Source organism: Panthera uncia (assembly GCF_023721935.1).
Source record: "Panthera uncia isolate 11264 chromosome C1 unlocalized genomic scaffold, Puncia_PCG_1.0 HiC_scaffold_3, whole genome shotgun sequence".
NCBI lineage: Eukaryota > Metazoa > Chordata > Mammalia > Carnivora > Felidae > Panthera > Panthera uncia.
In genome coordinates, this window is record NW_026057584.1 from 71,542,653 (window position 1) to 71,560,921 (window position 18,269).

General features: G+C 35.4%; 1 protein-coding gene across 19 annotated transcripts in view; it reads left to right on the forward strand.

Annotated features, from left to right (window-relative positions):
- Nucleotides 1-18,269, forward strand: part of BAZ2B (bromodomain adjacent to zinc finger domain 2B) — a 434,688-nt gene that overhangs the window by 316,316 nt on the left and 100,103 nt on the right. For 15 of the 19 annotated variants that reach the window (XM_049616088.1, XM_049616087.1, XM_049616095.1 and 12 more), the window contains 4 exons: nucleotides 1,244-1,411; nucleotides 2,757-2,950; nucleotides 15,397-15,600; nucleotides 16,136-16,534. In XM_049616088.1, the coding sequence (XP_049472045.1) occupies nucleotides 1,244-1,411; nucleotides 2,757-2,950; nucleotides 15,397-15,600; nucleotides 16,136-16,534 (965 nt within the window). The remainder of the gene's footprint in view (nucleotides 1-1,243; nucleotides 1,412-2,756; nucleotides 2,951-15,396; nucleotides 15,601-16,135; nucleotides 16,535-18,269) is intronic. The other 4 variants (XM_049616091.1, XM_049616103.1, XM_049616105.1 and 1 more) reach the window with 1 other exon arrangement.

Sequence of the window (18,269 nt, forward strand, 5' to 3'; positions counted from 1 at the left end):
TGCAGTTTTCTGCTTATGCTGTCTCTTAGACCTTTTAGAATAGCAGGTACCATGAACATTTCACTTGGCAAAATCTGATGATGACGGTGAACATTGCATTACATTCTATTTTTAATGAAAAGATATTCCTGCAAAAGATTTAAAGATCACACAATACCCTGACGAATATTGAATGTTTCTTATACTATATTATTGGGTTTTTTTTTTTCTATAATTTCCTTCTGGTAGTTACAATCAAAGAAAAATATAGCGTATCTCTTTGATGATTAGCCTCAAAGGTAATAAATGATTTGTTACTCTGGTAGGTTAGCCAAGTGGAAAGATTATTTCTGAGATTTTAAATGGGGTAATACAAGACTTTCTTTTGGATTATTTTCAAATCTCTTCTTAATCTTCACCCTTTTTGGAAAATATATTCTATAAAATTTGGCTTCTCTCCTTTTCTAAAAGTTTAAACTAAGAGCCACTGTTTGAACATTTAAATTGCATTTGATGATTTTCTACCATTGAGTCATTTTACATTATTAAAACAATCATCGTAATTATGAGAGAAAATATAAACAAAATCCAAGTTTTCTTCATTAAATTTATGGAGAGGAATTTTATAAACCTTTCATATTTTAATATGACTTGTTTTGGAAATCTTTGAATGCTTTTCATTTCTTAGAAAAAAACCCACGCTGATTTTGATATCTTTATGTTTTTGTTTGAGTATAGAATATTTTCTTTCATAAATGCATTTGAGGTATACCGGTTTACAGTAGCAGTCTTTGTATTATTATTTATGATTTATCAGACCCAGATTTATTAATATGTAACTTGAAGAAATTCTTAACATAGGTTGTAGATGGTAACTTAAATTCTAAGGTTTTAAAATAGATTAGTGTATTCTTAAATATTGTTTCTTTGCTAATTTTGAAAATTATGGTTTAAGTTATCAAAGAGTCAAATAGTTCTTTAATATTCCAAGTTTTCCATTTTATTTTTAAAACCATAGACTACCTTTATTCTTCATAAACTTGAACTCAAGGAGCTGCTAAGTGAAGATCCTTGGATATTATCTTAATGAGAGGAATGATGAGTGTACAATATCTAATCAACTATCTTATAGTTAGATGATCAGAACTATGTGTGATTCAGCAATTTTGTTCCAAGATGAAACTTGAAAATTACAAGAATTGTTACATCAACTAGAAAGTTAATTCACGTACTTTTGTTTGTTTGTTTGGTGTTTGGTTTTGAGGTGCAGAATGGTGGCGAACAACAGATGTTCATACTCGTACAGGGGCGACCTTCTTTCCACCATTGCTGGGAATTCCACCGCTGTTTGCTCCTCCAGCCCAGAACCATGATTCTTCTTCCTTCCATTCAAGGACTTCAGGAAAAAGTAATAGAAATGGTCCTGAAAAAGGTATTTATATTAACTTAAGTGAGGTCCTACAAGTGCTCCATTTCAATACCTATTTTCAGTAGAGTTTAGATTTAATGACATTTATATAACATTGTACTAGACACCTTTTTCATACTGTCTTGCTTAATCTTACAATGATGACTCTTAGAGATTGGAAGTATTCTCATTTCTCATCCAAGGTTAAATAAGTGATTCAAGGACCACTTACATGTAAATGTGGCATGGGCAGGATTTGAACCCAGGCCTTCTAACTCCCAGCTCCACTGCTTTTTCCTCTGTATCTCATTACCTCTTTTGTGTAACCCAAAATAAGATAGTACTTCTTCTGTAATTCAGCATTAAATTCATCAAAATTAATATCCAAGTCCTCCTTTTTTCTTTTAACTGATTTTTAATATTGCTGTAGTTGATAACTGTTGCTAGAAGAGCATCTGCAAATTATAATAGCATTTTAGATGGTTTATTATTATCTTTTTTTACTTGAGTAAGAGTTGTCAGTGGGTTTGCTCTGAAAGGGGAAATATTTGCATTTAATTATATTTCTTTTTTCTTTGTTTTTAATTTTATTTTTAATTTTTTAAAAATTTACATCCAAATTAGTTAGCATATAGTGCAACAGTGATTTCAGGAGTAGATTCCTTAGTGCCCCTTACCCATTTAGCCCATCCCCCCCTCCCACAACCCCTCTTGTAACCCTCAGTTTGTTCTCCATATTTATGAGTCTCTTCTGTTTTGTCCCCTTCCCTGTTTTTACATTATTTTTGTTTCCCTTCCCTTATGTTCATCTGTTTTGTCTCTTAACGTCCTCATATGAGTGAAGTCATAGGATTTTTGTCTTTCTCTGGCTGACTAATTTCACTTAGCATAATCCCCTCTAGTTCCATCCACGTAGTTGCAAATGGCAAGACTTCATTCTTCTTAATTATATTTCTAAATGTTATTTTAATTGAAGTGAAATTCAGATAAATATAAAGTTACCATTTTAAAGTGAATAATTCAGTGAAATTTAATGTATTCACAGTACTGAACAACCACTACCTCTATCTAGTTTCAAAACATTTTCATCACTCCAGAAGGAAACTCCATACCCCTTAAGCAGTTTCTCCTCATTCTTCCCTCCCCCAGACCCTGGCAACCACTAACTTGTGCTCTGTTTCTATGGATTTACCCATTGTCAATATTTCATACGGATGGAATCATCCAATATGTAACTTTTTGTGTCTGATTTCTTTCACTTAGCATAATGTTTTAGAGTCCTTCATATTGTAGCATATATCATTACTTCATTCCTTCTTATGACTGATTAATATTCTTTTGTATAAACATGTTTATTTTTATTTTCAAGGTGTAAATGGGTCAATAAATGGAAACACTACATCATCTGTATCTGGTATCAACACACCTGTACTATCCACTACTGCTTCAAGTTCTGTGGGACAAAGTAAAAGTATAAGCTCAGGTGGAGGAAATCGAAAATGTAATCAGGAACAAAACAAAAACCAGCCTTTGGATGCTAGAGCTGACAAAATAAAAGATAAGGTAAGTTACTCTTCCTTCTAGGACAAATATACAACAGATCATTCTAAAGGTCAAACCACCTGACTCCGTGGAATCATTTCTTATGAATTACCAACTCTTATTTTTACACGTTTATTTTTATGGTGTGATGCTAATATTATGTCTCTTAAAAATTAAAACTGTCAGCACCAGTATAAATAATACAAATAACAATAATAGCTAAGATTTATGGAGAACTTACTACATACCAGCTCTACTCTAATCATTTTGCATATCACACCTATTTTAATCCTGTCTATACCTCTAATGAGCTAGGTATTGCTATTACACATGGGGAAACAGAGCCTCAAAATAGTTGGCTGGTAAGTGGCCAGGATTTGAAGTCAAGCAGGTTGACCCCAGAGCCTATGTTTTTAGGAAAACAAAAATAAGAAAACATTATGGGAAGTTTCAAATATATAGAATAGACAGAATAGCATAATAATCTTGTGCACCTATTACTCAGTTTCAGCAGTCATCCCCTCATGGCCAATTTTATTTCATTTTATCCCCAACTATGCAGGTTATCAATTTTTGCCTTTCAGCTCTATAAATTCACCCTCTTCTCCTTTGCCAATTGGCACAATGTTAGACTTTGTCAGCAGAGGATCTTGGAGAATCCCTGGAAGAGGAAAGGGCTTCTGTTTCTGTTTCTGGTGTTTTCTTCTTGCTCTTATGCCGTGGTTGCCAGTGGGTAGCTTTGTCACCAGCTGGCTGCTTCTCCATGGGCTCTGTTCAGGAGAACTAGTAGTACACCCATTCTAGTGGGTTTCATGGGCATCCCAGCAGGGACCTTATTAATAAGTTTTACCCAAATAGCAGTGGGTGCCTTTCTAGCTAATTTTACTGGCACCCTAGCTCGGAGGTTTCCAGCAACTTTTCCTGGCACTCCAGCTGGCATGTTTTCTATTTGCCAGCCTGACCTGTGATACCTCAGTTAGCTTTTCTGCCAGACACTGGGCAACAGCCACCTCCTCTCCAACAAAGTCTGAAGTTCAGCCTTGGGTGAATGAGGTTGGAAGAGAGAGACTGTCTTCCAAGTTTACCTTTATTTTAGTACTGTACCTGTGCCCTACAATAAGTGGCTACTCCATACATCTGCTATTTCAATATTCTTTTTTTCCCCCTGTTAGGGCTGCATTATTTAATGTTCGGATAAGTCAAATAAGCCAGTGCAATAGGGCATGAATATTAAAAAGGGGATATAGTGATGGAGAGGAAGACAGGTTTATCATTATTTGCAGATGACAGTATCTATTATTGCTTTGCTATTTGATAGTTGCAATGCCTCTTTTATATAGTTTTGTGATTTAGGTCAATTTTTAAGGAGGTCTTCAGGCATTTGTTAAGAGGCACAGACATAGGGAGGTGAATATAGGCAACATTTAAACTTTGGCAGCTCTGAAAGTTATTTTTATGTGCTCACTGCAATAATCCTAACTGGGGGGAATTTTAGCCAGTGACTTACAGAGGCCATATTTATTTAAAGGGTGGGCTCCTAGGATGCCAGGCAGTGATGTGGGTGGAAGAGGCCTTTTTCTACCTGCCTGTCCATGAGTTTCTTCCACCTCTAGAGGCTTTCAACAAGCTGGGACCCTAGTATTATATGCAAGGCAGTCAGCTATAATTAACTGCACAACATTGGGCCCTCACAAGGCTGCCTTGCCAAATAACAGCAAACCACATTGTGGTAAACTCTCTCCTCTCGCCAACTCTGGTTATGTGGGACTAGAGCCCTTCCAACAGTGGCCTGCCCACAGCCAGAAATGCATCAGCAGGCTGTACAATGAAGTGCCCTCACCAGGGGAGCCCTGGCCTGGGAAGAGAGTGATGTGCCAGCTCCCTGTGGTTTCTGTATCCTTGCTCTCCCTACACCCAGCCATGTAAGTCCCATTTTCTTTTTCTTTTCTTTTTCTTTCTTTCTTTCTTTTAAATATTTATTTAATTTATTTTTTAAATTTATATCCAAGTTAGTTAGCATATAGTGCAACAATGATTTCAGGAATAGATGCCTTAATTCCCCTTAACCATTTAGCCCATCCCCCCTCCCACAACCCCTCTAGTAACCCTCTGTTTGTTCTCCATATTTAAGAGTCTCATGTTTTTGTCCCCCTGCCTGTTTTCATATTATTTTTGCTTCCCTTCCCTTATGTTCATCTGTTTTGTCTCTTAAAGTCCTCATATGAGTGAAGTCATATGATTTTTGTCTTTCTTTGACTAATTTCACTTAGCATAATCCCCTCCAGTTCCATCCACGTAGTTGCAAATGGCAAGATTTCATTCTTTTTGATTGCCGAGTCATACTCCATTGTATATATATATACCACATCTTTATCCATTCATGCATCGATGGATATTTGAGCTCTTTCCATGCTTTGGCTATTGTTGATAGTGCTGCTGTAAACATGGGGGTGCATGTGTCCCTTTGAAACAGCACACCTGTATCCCGTGGATAAATGCCTAGTAGTGCGATTGCTGGGTTGTAGGGTAGTTCTACTTTTAGTTTTTTAAGGAACCTCCATACTGTTTTCCAGAGTGGCTGCACCAGCTTGCATTCCCACCAACAATGCAAAAGAGATCCTCTTTTCTCCGCATCCTCGCCAACATCTGTTGTTGCCTGAGTTGTTAATGTTAGCCATTCTGACAGGTGTGAGGTGGTATCTCATTGTGGTTTTGATTTGTATTTCCCTGATGATGAGTGATGCTGAGCATTTTTTCATGTGTCGGTTGGCCATCTGGATGTCTTCTTTGGAGAAGTGTCTATTCGTTTCTTTTGCCCATTTCTTCACTGGTTTATTTGTTTTGTGGGTGTTGAGTTTGAGAAGTTCTTTATAGATTTTGGATACTAACCCTTTATCTGACAGGTTGTTTGCAAATATCTTCTCCCATTTTGTCGGTTGCCTTTTAGTTTTGCTGATTGTTTCCTTTTGTTTTGTTTTGTTTTGTTTTGTTTTTAAATATAATTTATTGTCAAGTTAGCTAACATACAGTGTATACAGTGTGCTCTTGGCTTCGGGAGTAGATTCCCATGATTCATCGCTTACATACAACACCCAGTGCTCATCCCAACAAGTGTCGTCCTCAATGCCTGTCACCCATTTTCCCCTCTCTTCCATCGCCCCCTCCCCATCAACCCCCAGTTTGTTCTCTGTATTTAAGAGTCTCTTATGGTTTGCCTTTGTCTCTATTTGAAACTATTTTTTCCCCTTCTCTTCTCCATGGGCTTCTGTTAAGTTTCTCAAATTCCGCATGAGTGAAAACACTGCTATTTTGTATTCTTTAGAGGTCTGTCTCTCTTAGCAGTTCATATTCTGTTACTAGTTAATAATTCTTTTTTTTAAAGTTTATTTATTTTGAGAGAGAGAGAGCACACATGTGAGCATGAGTGGGGAAGAGGCAGAGTGGGTAAGAGAGAATTTCCAAGCAGACTCCTCACTGTTAGTGCAAAGCATGCTGAGGGGCTCAATCCCACAAACAGTGAGACCATGATCAGAGCTGAAATCAAGAGTTGGGTGCTCAGTCCTGTAACTGAGCCACCTAGGCATCCCACTAGTTAATAATTCTATATAATAAAATTCCCCTGTTCAAATTGCTGATGTGTTTTCTGCCTTCTGACTAGACTTTATCTGCCATAGAAGTGATGTTATTAGGAGTAGGGTGGATATGCAGATTGCATATGGTAAATTTACTCCATTATTCTGGTTACTCAAAGCCTTTAGATTTCTTCTTCCATATCCTACCAGGGAAGCTGTGACATTTCCACGTTATTAAAGGTAGGCAACCACTGAGTCCAGGTTTCATGCATCCAAGCAAGTAAGCTGAGATAACTCGAGCTATACAAACTAACACATTATATCTGGAAGTTCTAGTAAGTGCACCCATATTAGTGAATTTGGTCTACTCTCATTTGTATTTCCTCTTCAGTGACGGGTCTTGGTTTATTTTGAATTAAAGTCTTAGCATCAACTGCAAACATTTTGGAAACAAAGATAATAACTAGAGTGGTGTCATCTCTAAATTTTATAAAAACCACGTTCAAGGCCTGGTTTCTGGGGGAAGAGTCAACAGTTTGTGATTGTGCACACATCACTTTCTTCACCCATTCAGCTGTAATATCAAGGGAACTAGGAAGTTCTGACACCACAGCAAAATATAGGTGATATTGGTCCAACCTTAAATCTTCAGATTTCAACATGCCTCCCAGGTTCCAACTTTAATATTAAAGAACTATTTTATAAAATTTTCTTTTGTCCTTTTTCAATACAGCATCAAGCCCCGTATGTTTTCCAGGATCAATTGAACAAACAAAGATTTCTTTCCTTTTGCCCAGAATATTTCACAGAAATATTTCCTCTAGATCTTTTAGTTCCCTTTTCAACAGAAGATAAATGTTTTCCAGAATAAAGTAAAACATATGAAGGTCTGGAGAAGGTCATATGGCAAAGCCAAAAGTCTAATGGTACTCACCACAAAACTCAACAGAACTGTACTTAGGCCCCAAACAAACATTCTCTTTCCTCTTTTAAGCCACCCCACTGAGCAATTGTGATAAAAGACTCTTGGTTGTTTCCTTCCAGGGACACAGGTTTCAGGGTCATATTCTCTACCTGTTGCTCTTTAACTGCTCTTCAATCTTCATCTTATGATTTGTTTCATGGGCATTCCCATTAGTATGAGCTCCAAGGAGCTATGTCCACACTGCTGCCCCCTTCTCTGCATGCACTCCTTACTCCCATAGTGTTTTTTTTAACATATAAAACTAGTATTTTTAATTGAAAAATATGTAATAAAGCTGTTTTCACCTTTTTGGAGAAATGTTCTTTTTTAAATTCAAGTATCATTAACATACAGTGTTATATTAGTTTCAGATGTACAATGTAATGATTCAACAGTTCTATATATTACTTAGTGCTCATCAGGATAAAGATACCCTTAATCCCCTTTATCTATTTCACCCAGCTCCCACCCACCTGCTTTCTGGCAACCACCAATTTGTTCTCTGTATTTAGGAGTCGATTTTTAAATTTCTCTCTTCTTTTCTTTGTTCATTTGTTTTGTTTCTTAAATTCCATATATGACTGAAATCATATGATATTTGTCTTTTTCTGACTGATTTCACTTAGCATGATACTCTCTAGCTCTATCCATGTTGTGGCAAGTAGCAAAATCTCATTCTTTTTTATGGCTGAATAATATCTACTGTAATATATACATCACATCTTCTTATCCATTCATATATTGATGAACACTTGAGTTGCTTCCATATCTTGGCTATTGTAAATAATGCTGAATAAACATAGGGGTGCATATACCTTGTTGAATTAGCACTTTCATTTTCTTTGGATAATACCCAGTAGTGCACTTACTGAATCATATAGTAATTGTATTTTAACTTTTTGATGAATCTCCATGCTGTTTTCCAGAGTGGCTGTACCAATTTATATTCCCACCAATAATGCATGAGGTTTTTTTCTATATGGCCTTGCCAGCACATCTTATTTCTTTTATTTTTGATTTTAGCCATTTTGACTAGTGTAAGGTGATAATTTGTTGTGGATTTGATTTGCATTTCTCTGATGAGTGATGAGTGATGTTGAGTACCTTTTAATCTGTCTGTTGGCCGTCTGTATGTCTTCTTTGGAGAAATGTCTATTCAGGTCCCCTACCCATTTTTAAATCAGATTATTTGGGTTTTTTTTAGCATTGAGTTGTATTAAGTTTTTTATATATTTTGGCTATGAACCCCTTATCAGATGTACCATGAGTAACTATCTTCTCCCATTCAGCAGGTTGCCTTTTTTGTTTTGTTGATGGTTTCTTTCACTGTTGCAAAATCTTTTTACTTGATAAAGTCCTAGTAGTTTAATTTTGCTTTTGTTTCCCTTACCTGAGGAGACACAGATAGAAAATGTTTCTATGGCTGATGTCTAAGAAACTACTGCCTGTGTTTTCTTCTAGAAGTTTTATGGTTTCATGTCTCATATTTAGATCTTTATTTTGAGTTTATTTTTGTGCATGGTACAAGAAAGTGGTCTTGTTTTATTCTTTTGCTTGTAAGTGTCCTATTTTCCCAGCACCATTTGTTGAAGAGATTATCTCTTACCCATTGTATTTTCTTGCCTCCTTTGTTGTAGATCAATTGACCAGAAAAGTATGTTTATTTCAGGCTTTTTATTCTATTCTGTTGGGCTATGTGTCTATTTTTTGCCTGTAGCACTCCGGTTCTGTTTAGTTTTTGTTGTTGTGTTGTTTTGTTTTGTTTCATTTTGTTTTTTAGAGAGAGCGAGAGCATGAGCAAGGAGGGGCAGAGGAAGAGGGAGAGAGAGAATGTTAAGCAGGCTTCATGCCCAGCAGGGAGCCCAATATAAGGCCTCACAGCCATGAGATCATGACCTGAGCCAAAATCAAGTCAGATACTTAATTGATGGAGTCATCCGGGTGCCCCAGTACCACACTGTTTTGTTTACTACAGCTTTGTAGTACATCTTGAAATCTGGGATTGTGATACTCCAGCTTTGTTCTTCTTTTTCAAGATTAGTTTGGCTATTCAGAATCTCCTGTGGTTCCATACAAATTTAGTAGTATTTCTTCTAATTCTGTGAAAAATGTTGTTGATATTTCGATAGAGATTGCATTAAATCTGTAGACAGCTTTAGGTAATATGGACATTTTAATAATATCGGTTCTTCCAGTCCATGAGCATGGAATATATTTGTATTTGCTTGTGTCCTTTTCAGTTTCTTTCATCAATGTTTTGTAGTTTCCATATACAGGTCTTTCACCTCCTTGGTTTATTTTTAGGTATTTTATTATTTTGGTGCAATTGTAAGTGGAATTGTTTTCTTAATTTTTCTTCCTGCTACTTCATTGTTAGTGTATAGAAACACAACAGATTTCTGTAGATTAATTTTGTATCTTGCAACTTTACTGAGTTCATTAATCTGTTCTAGTAGTTTGTTGGTAGAGTCTTTAGGATTTTCTATATATAGTATCATGTCAACTGCAAATAAGGAAGAAGTTTTACCAATTTGGATGCCTTTTATGTATTTTCCCCCCTTCGGTAATTGCTGTGGCCAGGACTTCTAGTACTATGTACCAGGACTTCCATTATAAAAGTGGTAAGGATGGACATCCTTGTCTTGGTCCTAATCTTAGAGGAAAAGCTCTCAGTTTTTCATGATTAAATATGATGTTAGCTGTGGGGTTTTCATATATGGCCTTTATTATGTTGGGATATGTTCCCTGTAAACTTACTTTGTTGATAGTTTATCATGAATGAATGTTGTACTTTGTCAAATACTATTATGGGTCTACTGAGATGATCAAATGTTTTCTATTTTTTCTCTTATTAATATGATGTATCACATTGATTTGTGAATATTGAACCACCCTTGCATTTCTGGAGTAAATCCCACTTGATTGTGGTGAGTGACTTTTTTTGGATTCAGTTTGCTAGTATTTTGTTGAGGATTTTTGTAATGTTCATCAGAGATATTGGCCTGTAGCTTTCTTTTTTTTTTTTTTTTTTTTTTTTTTTCCTTTTTGTAATGTCTTTATCTGGTTTCGGTATCAGGATAATGTTGGTCTCATAGAATGAACTTGGAAGCTTTCCTTCCTCTTCTATTTATTGGAAGAGTTTGCAAAAAGTAAGTATCTCTTCTTTAAGAGTTTGGTAGAATTCACCTGTGAAGCCATCTGGCGTTCGTTGGGAGCTTTTGATTATTGATTCAGTTTCATGACTAGTAATTGATCTCTTCAAATTTTCTATTTATTCTTGATTTAGTTTTGTAAGATTATATGTTTCTGGGAATTTATCCATTTCTGCTGGGTTGTCCAGTTTGTCGGCATGTAATTTTTCAGAGTATTCTTTTATAATCTGTTGTATTTCTTTTTTTTTTTTTTTTTTTAATTTTTTTTTCAACGTTTATTTATTTTTGTGACAGAGAGAGACAGAGCATGAATGGGGGAGGGGCAGAGAGAGAGGGAGACACAGAATCGGAAACAGGCTCCAGGCTCTGAGCCATCAGCCCAGAGCCCCACGCGGGGCTCGAACTCACGGACCGCGAGATCGTGACCTGGCTGAAGTCGGACGCCCAACCGACTGCGCCACCCAGGCGCCCCTAATCCGTTGTATTTCTGTGATACCAGTTATTATTTCTCATCTTTCATTTCTGATTTTATTTATTTGAGTCCTGTCTTAATTTCTTGATGAGTCTGGCTTAAAGGTTTATCAATTTTTTTTTATTTTTTCAAAGAACCAGCTCCTGGTTCTTTTAGTCTCTTTCATTTATTTCTTCTCCAATCTCTCTCATTTATTTCTGATCCAATCTTTATTATTTTTGTTCTTTTACTGGCTTTGAGCTTTGTTCTTTTTCTGTTTACTTTTGGTTGCAAGTTTAGATTGTTTATTTGAGATTTTCTTGTTCCTTTAGGTATACCTGTATTGCTATAAACTTCCTTCTTGAACAGCTTTTGCTGCATCCCAAAGATTTGGGACTGTTATATTTTCATTTGCCTCCATATATTTTTTGATTTCCCCTCTGATTTCTTAGTTGATCTATTCATTGTTTTGTAGTGTGTTATTTAGACTTCATGTAGTTGTGTGCTTTCCAATTTTTTCTTGTGTTTGGTTTCGAGTTTCATACGTTGTGGTTGGAAAAGATGCATGATATGATTTTAGTCTTTTGGAATTTATAGAGGCTTCTTTTGTGGGCTAACATGATCTATCCTGGAGAATATTCCACATGTACTTAAAAGAATGTGTTTTCTGCTGTTTGGGGATGGAATGTACCTCTTAGAAATAGTGCTAAAATCTAATAACATCTGTACTCTCCAGTGCTTCCACGGTATACAAGGCATTGAGCAAGACTTTAGCAGCATACGTATGAAATAGATTCTGTCCTTAGCTTTAGTAAGGAATCTACATCGACATTTCTAAGCAAAATTGGTGCTATTAAAGTAAAAAATATTTCCTGTAGCAAGTAGTAAAAACTTACAGGGGCACTTTTTTAATGATATAAAGTGTTGGATTCTGAGGTACCGTGGTGGTGTCTATAGGCATCTATGTTGAAATGACACTAGAGAGAGGTTGGTTATCAAAGTGAGGGATACTAGAACTTAAAATTTCAGAAAAAGAGCGCTTCTTCCTCTGGGTAAGTCATTGTCTGGCATGAATTTGTGGTAGTAGGTTGTCAAGTAAAATGGGAATGAAGGACATTGGAACTAAGGAAGAAAATTTTATATATTTTTTTTGCCCAGTGTTTTTCCTTTTTAAAAGCTTTTTAAACATTGCTTCGGTAACCTTTTTCATGTGTAGTTTGAAAAAATGTTCTTCAGCTAATTTCAATAATTCCTTCTGGGGGTTGCTATGTCAGTAGTGTTCATTGACAATCATTAAGTCCAATTCCCTCATATAGAATGTGTGATTATTTAGAATAAATGTAGATATTTCAAATTAAACAATATAAGTCACAGACTAAAATACATATATAGCCTGTTGGGGGGGGGGGAATAAAACAATTCAAGTTTAAATAAGTTCCACTCCTGCTATTACAAGTCAGTAACAAGCTACTTTTTACATGCAGTCTTCTTAAAAACATAAGTGAGTTTTTGTGGTTTTAAAATAATTTTATGTTATCACTCCTTCCAGTGTTTCCTATCCCCCTCAGACTAAAATCCTTGTCAAGTCTTATAAGACCCCATATGATCTGACCCCTGCCAGTCCATTCAACCTTGTTTCCTGTGGCTCTTTCTCTCTCTGGCTCCCTGTGCTATAACTGATAGCTGACCTTTCCAGGTCTTTGAACATATCAAACTTATTTCATGGCTGTTGCCTTTGGTCTTTCCCCTGTGTTGAAAGGCTCTACTTTTATCTTCATGTGAGTGTCTCTCACTCCCCATTTAGGTCTTAGCTCAAAACGGTCTTACCTTATAACTGCATCTAAATCTTTATGCCCATCCTCACCCCCAGCACACACAATCAATCCAAGAATCCTATTTTAGTTGTGGTATATATCACTAAAAACACCTAATTATATTGTTTGTTGATTCTGTTCTCCCTGTTACCACTAGGGCAGAGTTGCTGTCATACCCTTGTATCCCCAGAGACTAGAGCAACTATGTCTGGTACATAATAGCCTTGAATTTGTTTTGTTATTGAAAGAAAGAAGTATACAATGAAATGAAAGTTCAAGGAGAGGATTCTTAAAAGCTTTCCTAGCTTGGAATAGGGTGTGAATGGTGGTTAATAAGCTCTTTTTTGATCACTTTTTGATAACCTAAGAAGATTCGTTTTTAAAATGTTTAAGTGACAGGAAAGAGACTTACTACTTAATTGTGTACTTAATTGTGTGTGACTACAAAAGACACACACACACACACACACACACACGTAATAGAGATTAAGGAGATGAAATTGATAGTACTGAAACTTATTTTTTCTTTTCCTCTAATACCTCGACTTGTCTATTAACTTCTATATATTTTTTTAATATGGGGACTAAATTTGTTTCATTATAGAGGCACAGACTCTTTGTATACTGTCAGTGTATGGTCTGCAAAGACCACCTGCACCAGAATCACATTAAAGTGCTTGTTAATGTAGATCCCTGTGTCCTGTTTGGAATTGGGACTCCGGAATCTGCTGGTTGTTGCAAGTTCAGCAAGTAAATATTTTGCACATTAAAACTTTAGAACCCACACCTCTAGACCCACTCTTGAGGCATGTAGACTCCCTTTCTTGTGCCACCTTTAAATTAAAAACTATACAGATTACTTGGGTATTGGAATAGGAGTTTATTTTTCTCTGGTAAATTACTGTATCTCACTTTTTCCTTTCCTTTCTTAGCCTCTAGTAAAACGCAAAGTGATAACTTCTGTTTAGACTCCATGATTTTCATAATCTTGCTATACATGCTTAGAAACCCCTAATAGATTTTGGTTACAATGAAGAAGCTGTTTCTCTGCCAAATAAATGGTAGACTTAATTTTTCTATATTACTATTGTTTCCCTTTAATCTCTACTTTGGTCTTTTTCATTCCGTGTTACCCACATTATTTCTCATCACTCTTGCTTTACTCTGAGGGAAAGAGATAGTTCAAGGAATAATGGTAGCCAGTATTTGGCTTATTGTATTTCCAGAGGAAGCATTATGGTTGCTAATTTGGAGCAGTTAATACAGAGTATCATTGCATGCAGAATATCTCAACAGGAGTGACTCTCTTCACTCATATGCATTTTATTTTATTTAACTTAAATTTCAGAAAGCAAAAAGGAAAGAGTCCTAATTTGCAGTCTATAACTATCACTTCAACCTGGCTTCTTTTTGTGGAAGTGTATTATTGTCTTTCATTCCCCAGACTCATTAGTCATGACAGAGTATATTTCCGTTAAGACCATAACTTTTGTAATTCATTACTTTTGTAATTTATTGCTGATTTTTCTATATTTTTTCTTTATTTTATCTATCAGCAAATCCTACTGAAATGTTCCTATGTAACTTTGAATTATACTCAATCTATTCCTGTACCTTGTTAATATTTCTTCTTTTCAGTCTTCCTGTTGGCAGACTTTTAACTTTTCCATTGTTATATAGTTGTTTAGTTATAATTCATGTCATGATTTTCCCCTCCTTTTTATGCACTACCATTGTCTGTCCTTTAAACACAAAACTTTTTTAATGTGACCTAATGTCACTTTGTATCAATTTTGGATTTTCTTCTTCCTGTAGAGCCTTAAAGGTTCCAGAAATTAATGTCTTTATCATATTTTCTATCTTTTGTGAAGTGAAATACAAAAATTAAATTCCTTGCTAGAGCAGCCCCCTAAGTCTTTTGCTACCTATTTTATTTTCTCTACAGTACTTACTACTATATGGAATTTTTTTGCTTTTATATTAGTCCTTTATTTATTCTACCACCGCCAGCACTAGAATGTAAGTTTCTTGAAGGCAAGGGCTCTGTCTTAAACATCATTGTTGTCCAGCACCTGGAAGGGTATGTTTGGCATGTTATATGTAAATATTTGGCTACTGACTCACCATCTGCATAAAAAAGAAGACTAAAGCTAAATAGACACTTCAGTGTCTGTAACCCTTACAATAATTGGAATTATTATTTTGTAAATTTCTCTTTTTAATCTGTCATACATTTTGAAGCATGGCCGTCATATGAATAGATCTATATATATGCTAGATGTTTCTAATATCCCGTACATGCAGAGCCTGTATTTTTTATTGGAGAATTCCTATCGGATAAGTTACTTGGATTCATTTATTGAATAATTGCCCTTACAACATGTGACTTTTTCCTTTTTTCTAAAGTGATATTTTGAAATTGAAATACCACTTGAAAATTAAAAATCATACCTCTTACTGAACTTTGAATTTTTTCCAAAAATGAAGTCTTGCTAAAAATTTGTCTTTATCCAGAAACCAAGGAAGAAAGCTATGGAAAGTTCTAGCAACAGTGATAGTGATTCGGGTACATCATCAGACACCTCAAGTGAAGGCATTAGTAGTAGTGATTCAGATGATCTAGAGGAAGATGAAGAAGAAGAAGATCAAAGTATTGAAGAAAGTGAAGATGATGATTCTGATTCAGAGAGCGAAGCACAGCATAAAAGTAACAACCAGGTATAAACAGTTTCATTGGCAGTATCCACACATTATGCATATTTAGGAATTAACTGCTTTATCTTGACTGTCAGAGTCCCTAAAGTTTAAAGTTAATCATTGCTGTTAGTTCTTATATTTGCACAAGAAAGAATAGGAGATGGAGAAACATTTTTAAAGGGACATTTGGTGTATTTTTTTAGTGAGCTTTATATATCTATCTAAAGTCACTAGAAAAACTTTTTAATTTTTTTTTTAATGTTTATTTATTTTTGAGAGACAGAGAGAGACAGAGTGTGAGCGGGGGAGGGGCAGAGACAGAGAGAAAGACACAGAATCTGAAGAGGTTCCAGGCTCTGAGCTGTCAGCACAGAGCCCGAGGCGGGGCCCGAACTCACAAGCCAAGAGATCATGACCTGAGCCGAAGTTGGACGCTCAACCGACTGAGCCACCCAGGCGCCCCAAAAAACTTTTTAAAGTACCCTTTTTCTTCAACTGCTTGATGTTCTTTGTTTTAATAGATATTGAGAAGTTGCTTTTTTATTTTTATTTACAGGTGCTATTACATGGTATTTCAGACCCAAAAGCAGATGGACAGAAAGCAACTGAAAAAGCCCAGGAAAAAAGAATACAGCAGCCATTACCTCTTGTGTCTGAGTCCCAGACTCACCCATCATTCCAATCCCAGCAGAAGCAGCCTCAGGTTTTGTCACAGCAGCTTCCATATATTTTCCAAAGCTCTCAGGCAAAGGAGGAATCTGTGAACAAACACACAAGTGTAATACAGTCTACGGGATTGGTGTCCAATGTGAAACCTTTATCTTTGGTAAATCAAGCCAAAAAGGAAACTTACATGAAACTCATAGTTCCTTCTTCTCCTGATGTACTTAAAGCAGGGAATAAAAATACCTCTGAAGAATCTAGTCCTTTGACCAGTGAAATGCGATCCAAACGGGTGAGTTAAAAATTATTTATAAAATAATTTTATTATTAGAAAAAGAGCTTTTACATAGTCTTACAATATGCTAGTTTAAATGAAATTCTACTCTTATTTTCATACTTTATTAGTTACCAGGAATAGCATATGCACATCAGATTTCTCTGATTTTATATTTACATATACATCTGCTTAATGTATTTTTGGCACACAATCGTGTCATTTTTCCTGAGGTTTAATGATTTAGCAGAAAGGGGAGAAATACATTTGAATAAGATATACTCCAAATTACTTTTCTTTAAGATCAATGTCCTTTTTTTCTAATATCAATATATTCTTCTTTAAAGAAATGAACTTGAGTCATTTACCTCTGTAGCCCTATACCTTATCAACCACAAACATAAAAATCCTTTATGAAGAATCACTTATTTTAATGTTATTTATTTTTAAGAGAGAGAGAGAACGAATGATTTTATGAAGAATCATTTATTTTAATGTTTATTTATTTTTGAGAGAGAGAGAGAACGGTTGACTGCCCAAGTGGGGAGGGGCAAAGAGAGAGGAGGACAGAAGATCTCAAGCAGGCTCTGCACTGACTGCAGAGAGCATGATGCAGGGCTCAAACTCAGGAACTGTGAGATCATGACCTGAGCCGAAGTCGGACACTCACCTGACTGAGTCTTTACTTGTTCTAAATAACAAGTAAAGAGCAGAAGGATTTTAAACCAAGATCATTCTTGTATCAAATCCCATGATTAGGATGAAATAATTTGGTGTTTCTGAAATGATAATGGTAGTTCATGGGAAATATTTCATGTGAATGGACATTCACATTAGACTCAACTATATGAAATATAAAATATTTTGAGTAATTTTTATTTATACAAATACCAGAACCAATAATCAGAGAATTTTTTCATCTTTATTTTCTTGCTATTGATTTTATATTTCTACATAGTCTACATTCATATGTCTAGTAGAATTCTAGTAATTAAATGACCAGTGCCTTTTATTCTAGAACCAATCCAGAGTAGAGACAAAATATTATGTTTGAACAAAGTATCCTGTCTTTTGATTACAAAAATTATCATTAGACCTCTTAATCCCATTAGATAACTTGTAAAGCTCTTGCTGTTTGCCAGCTGTTGTTTTAAGTGCTGAATATGCATTTACTCATTGGACACTAACATCTGTAAATGCTACTAATATTATAATGCCCATTTACAGATAATCAAATTGAGATTCATAAAAAATAACTCTCCCAAGATCACACTGCTAGTTAGTGACAGAGTTAAAATTCAGATCTAAGCAGTAGTACTAGAATCCTTGTTCTTAACCTCTGTGATAGCTGCCTTTCTCAAAAAAGTTACAATGTCCTTGTCCATTAACTCTTACTGCACTGAGAAGAATTTAAGAACAGGGTCAAAGTAAAATTACGTGAACAAATCAGGCTTTGTTGAGAATCTAAATGCATAGTTCTCAAGCCTAAGGATACATTAGAATTACTTGGAAAACTTTAAAAAAAGGAATAATACCTTAGAAGAATTAAATCAGAATCTCTTAGTCTGTTGAGACCAAGGTATTGCACATATCAAAAGCTTTCAAATGTATAGCCAGATTTGAAAACCACTGATCTAAACAGAATGACCAATGGTATAATATCATGCATATGATAATTTGTGATGCTCAATCAGAAGGAGGTATTATTTCTGGCATCACATTATTGCCTATGAGTAAATTAAGCAAACTAAAA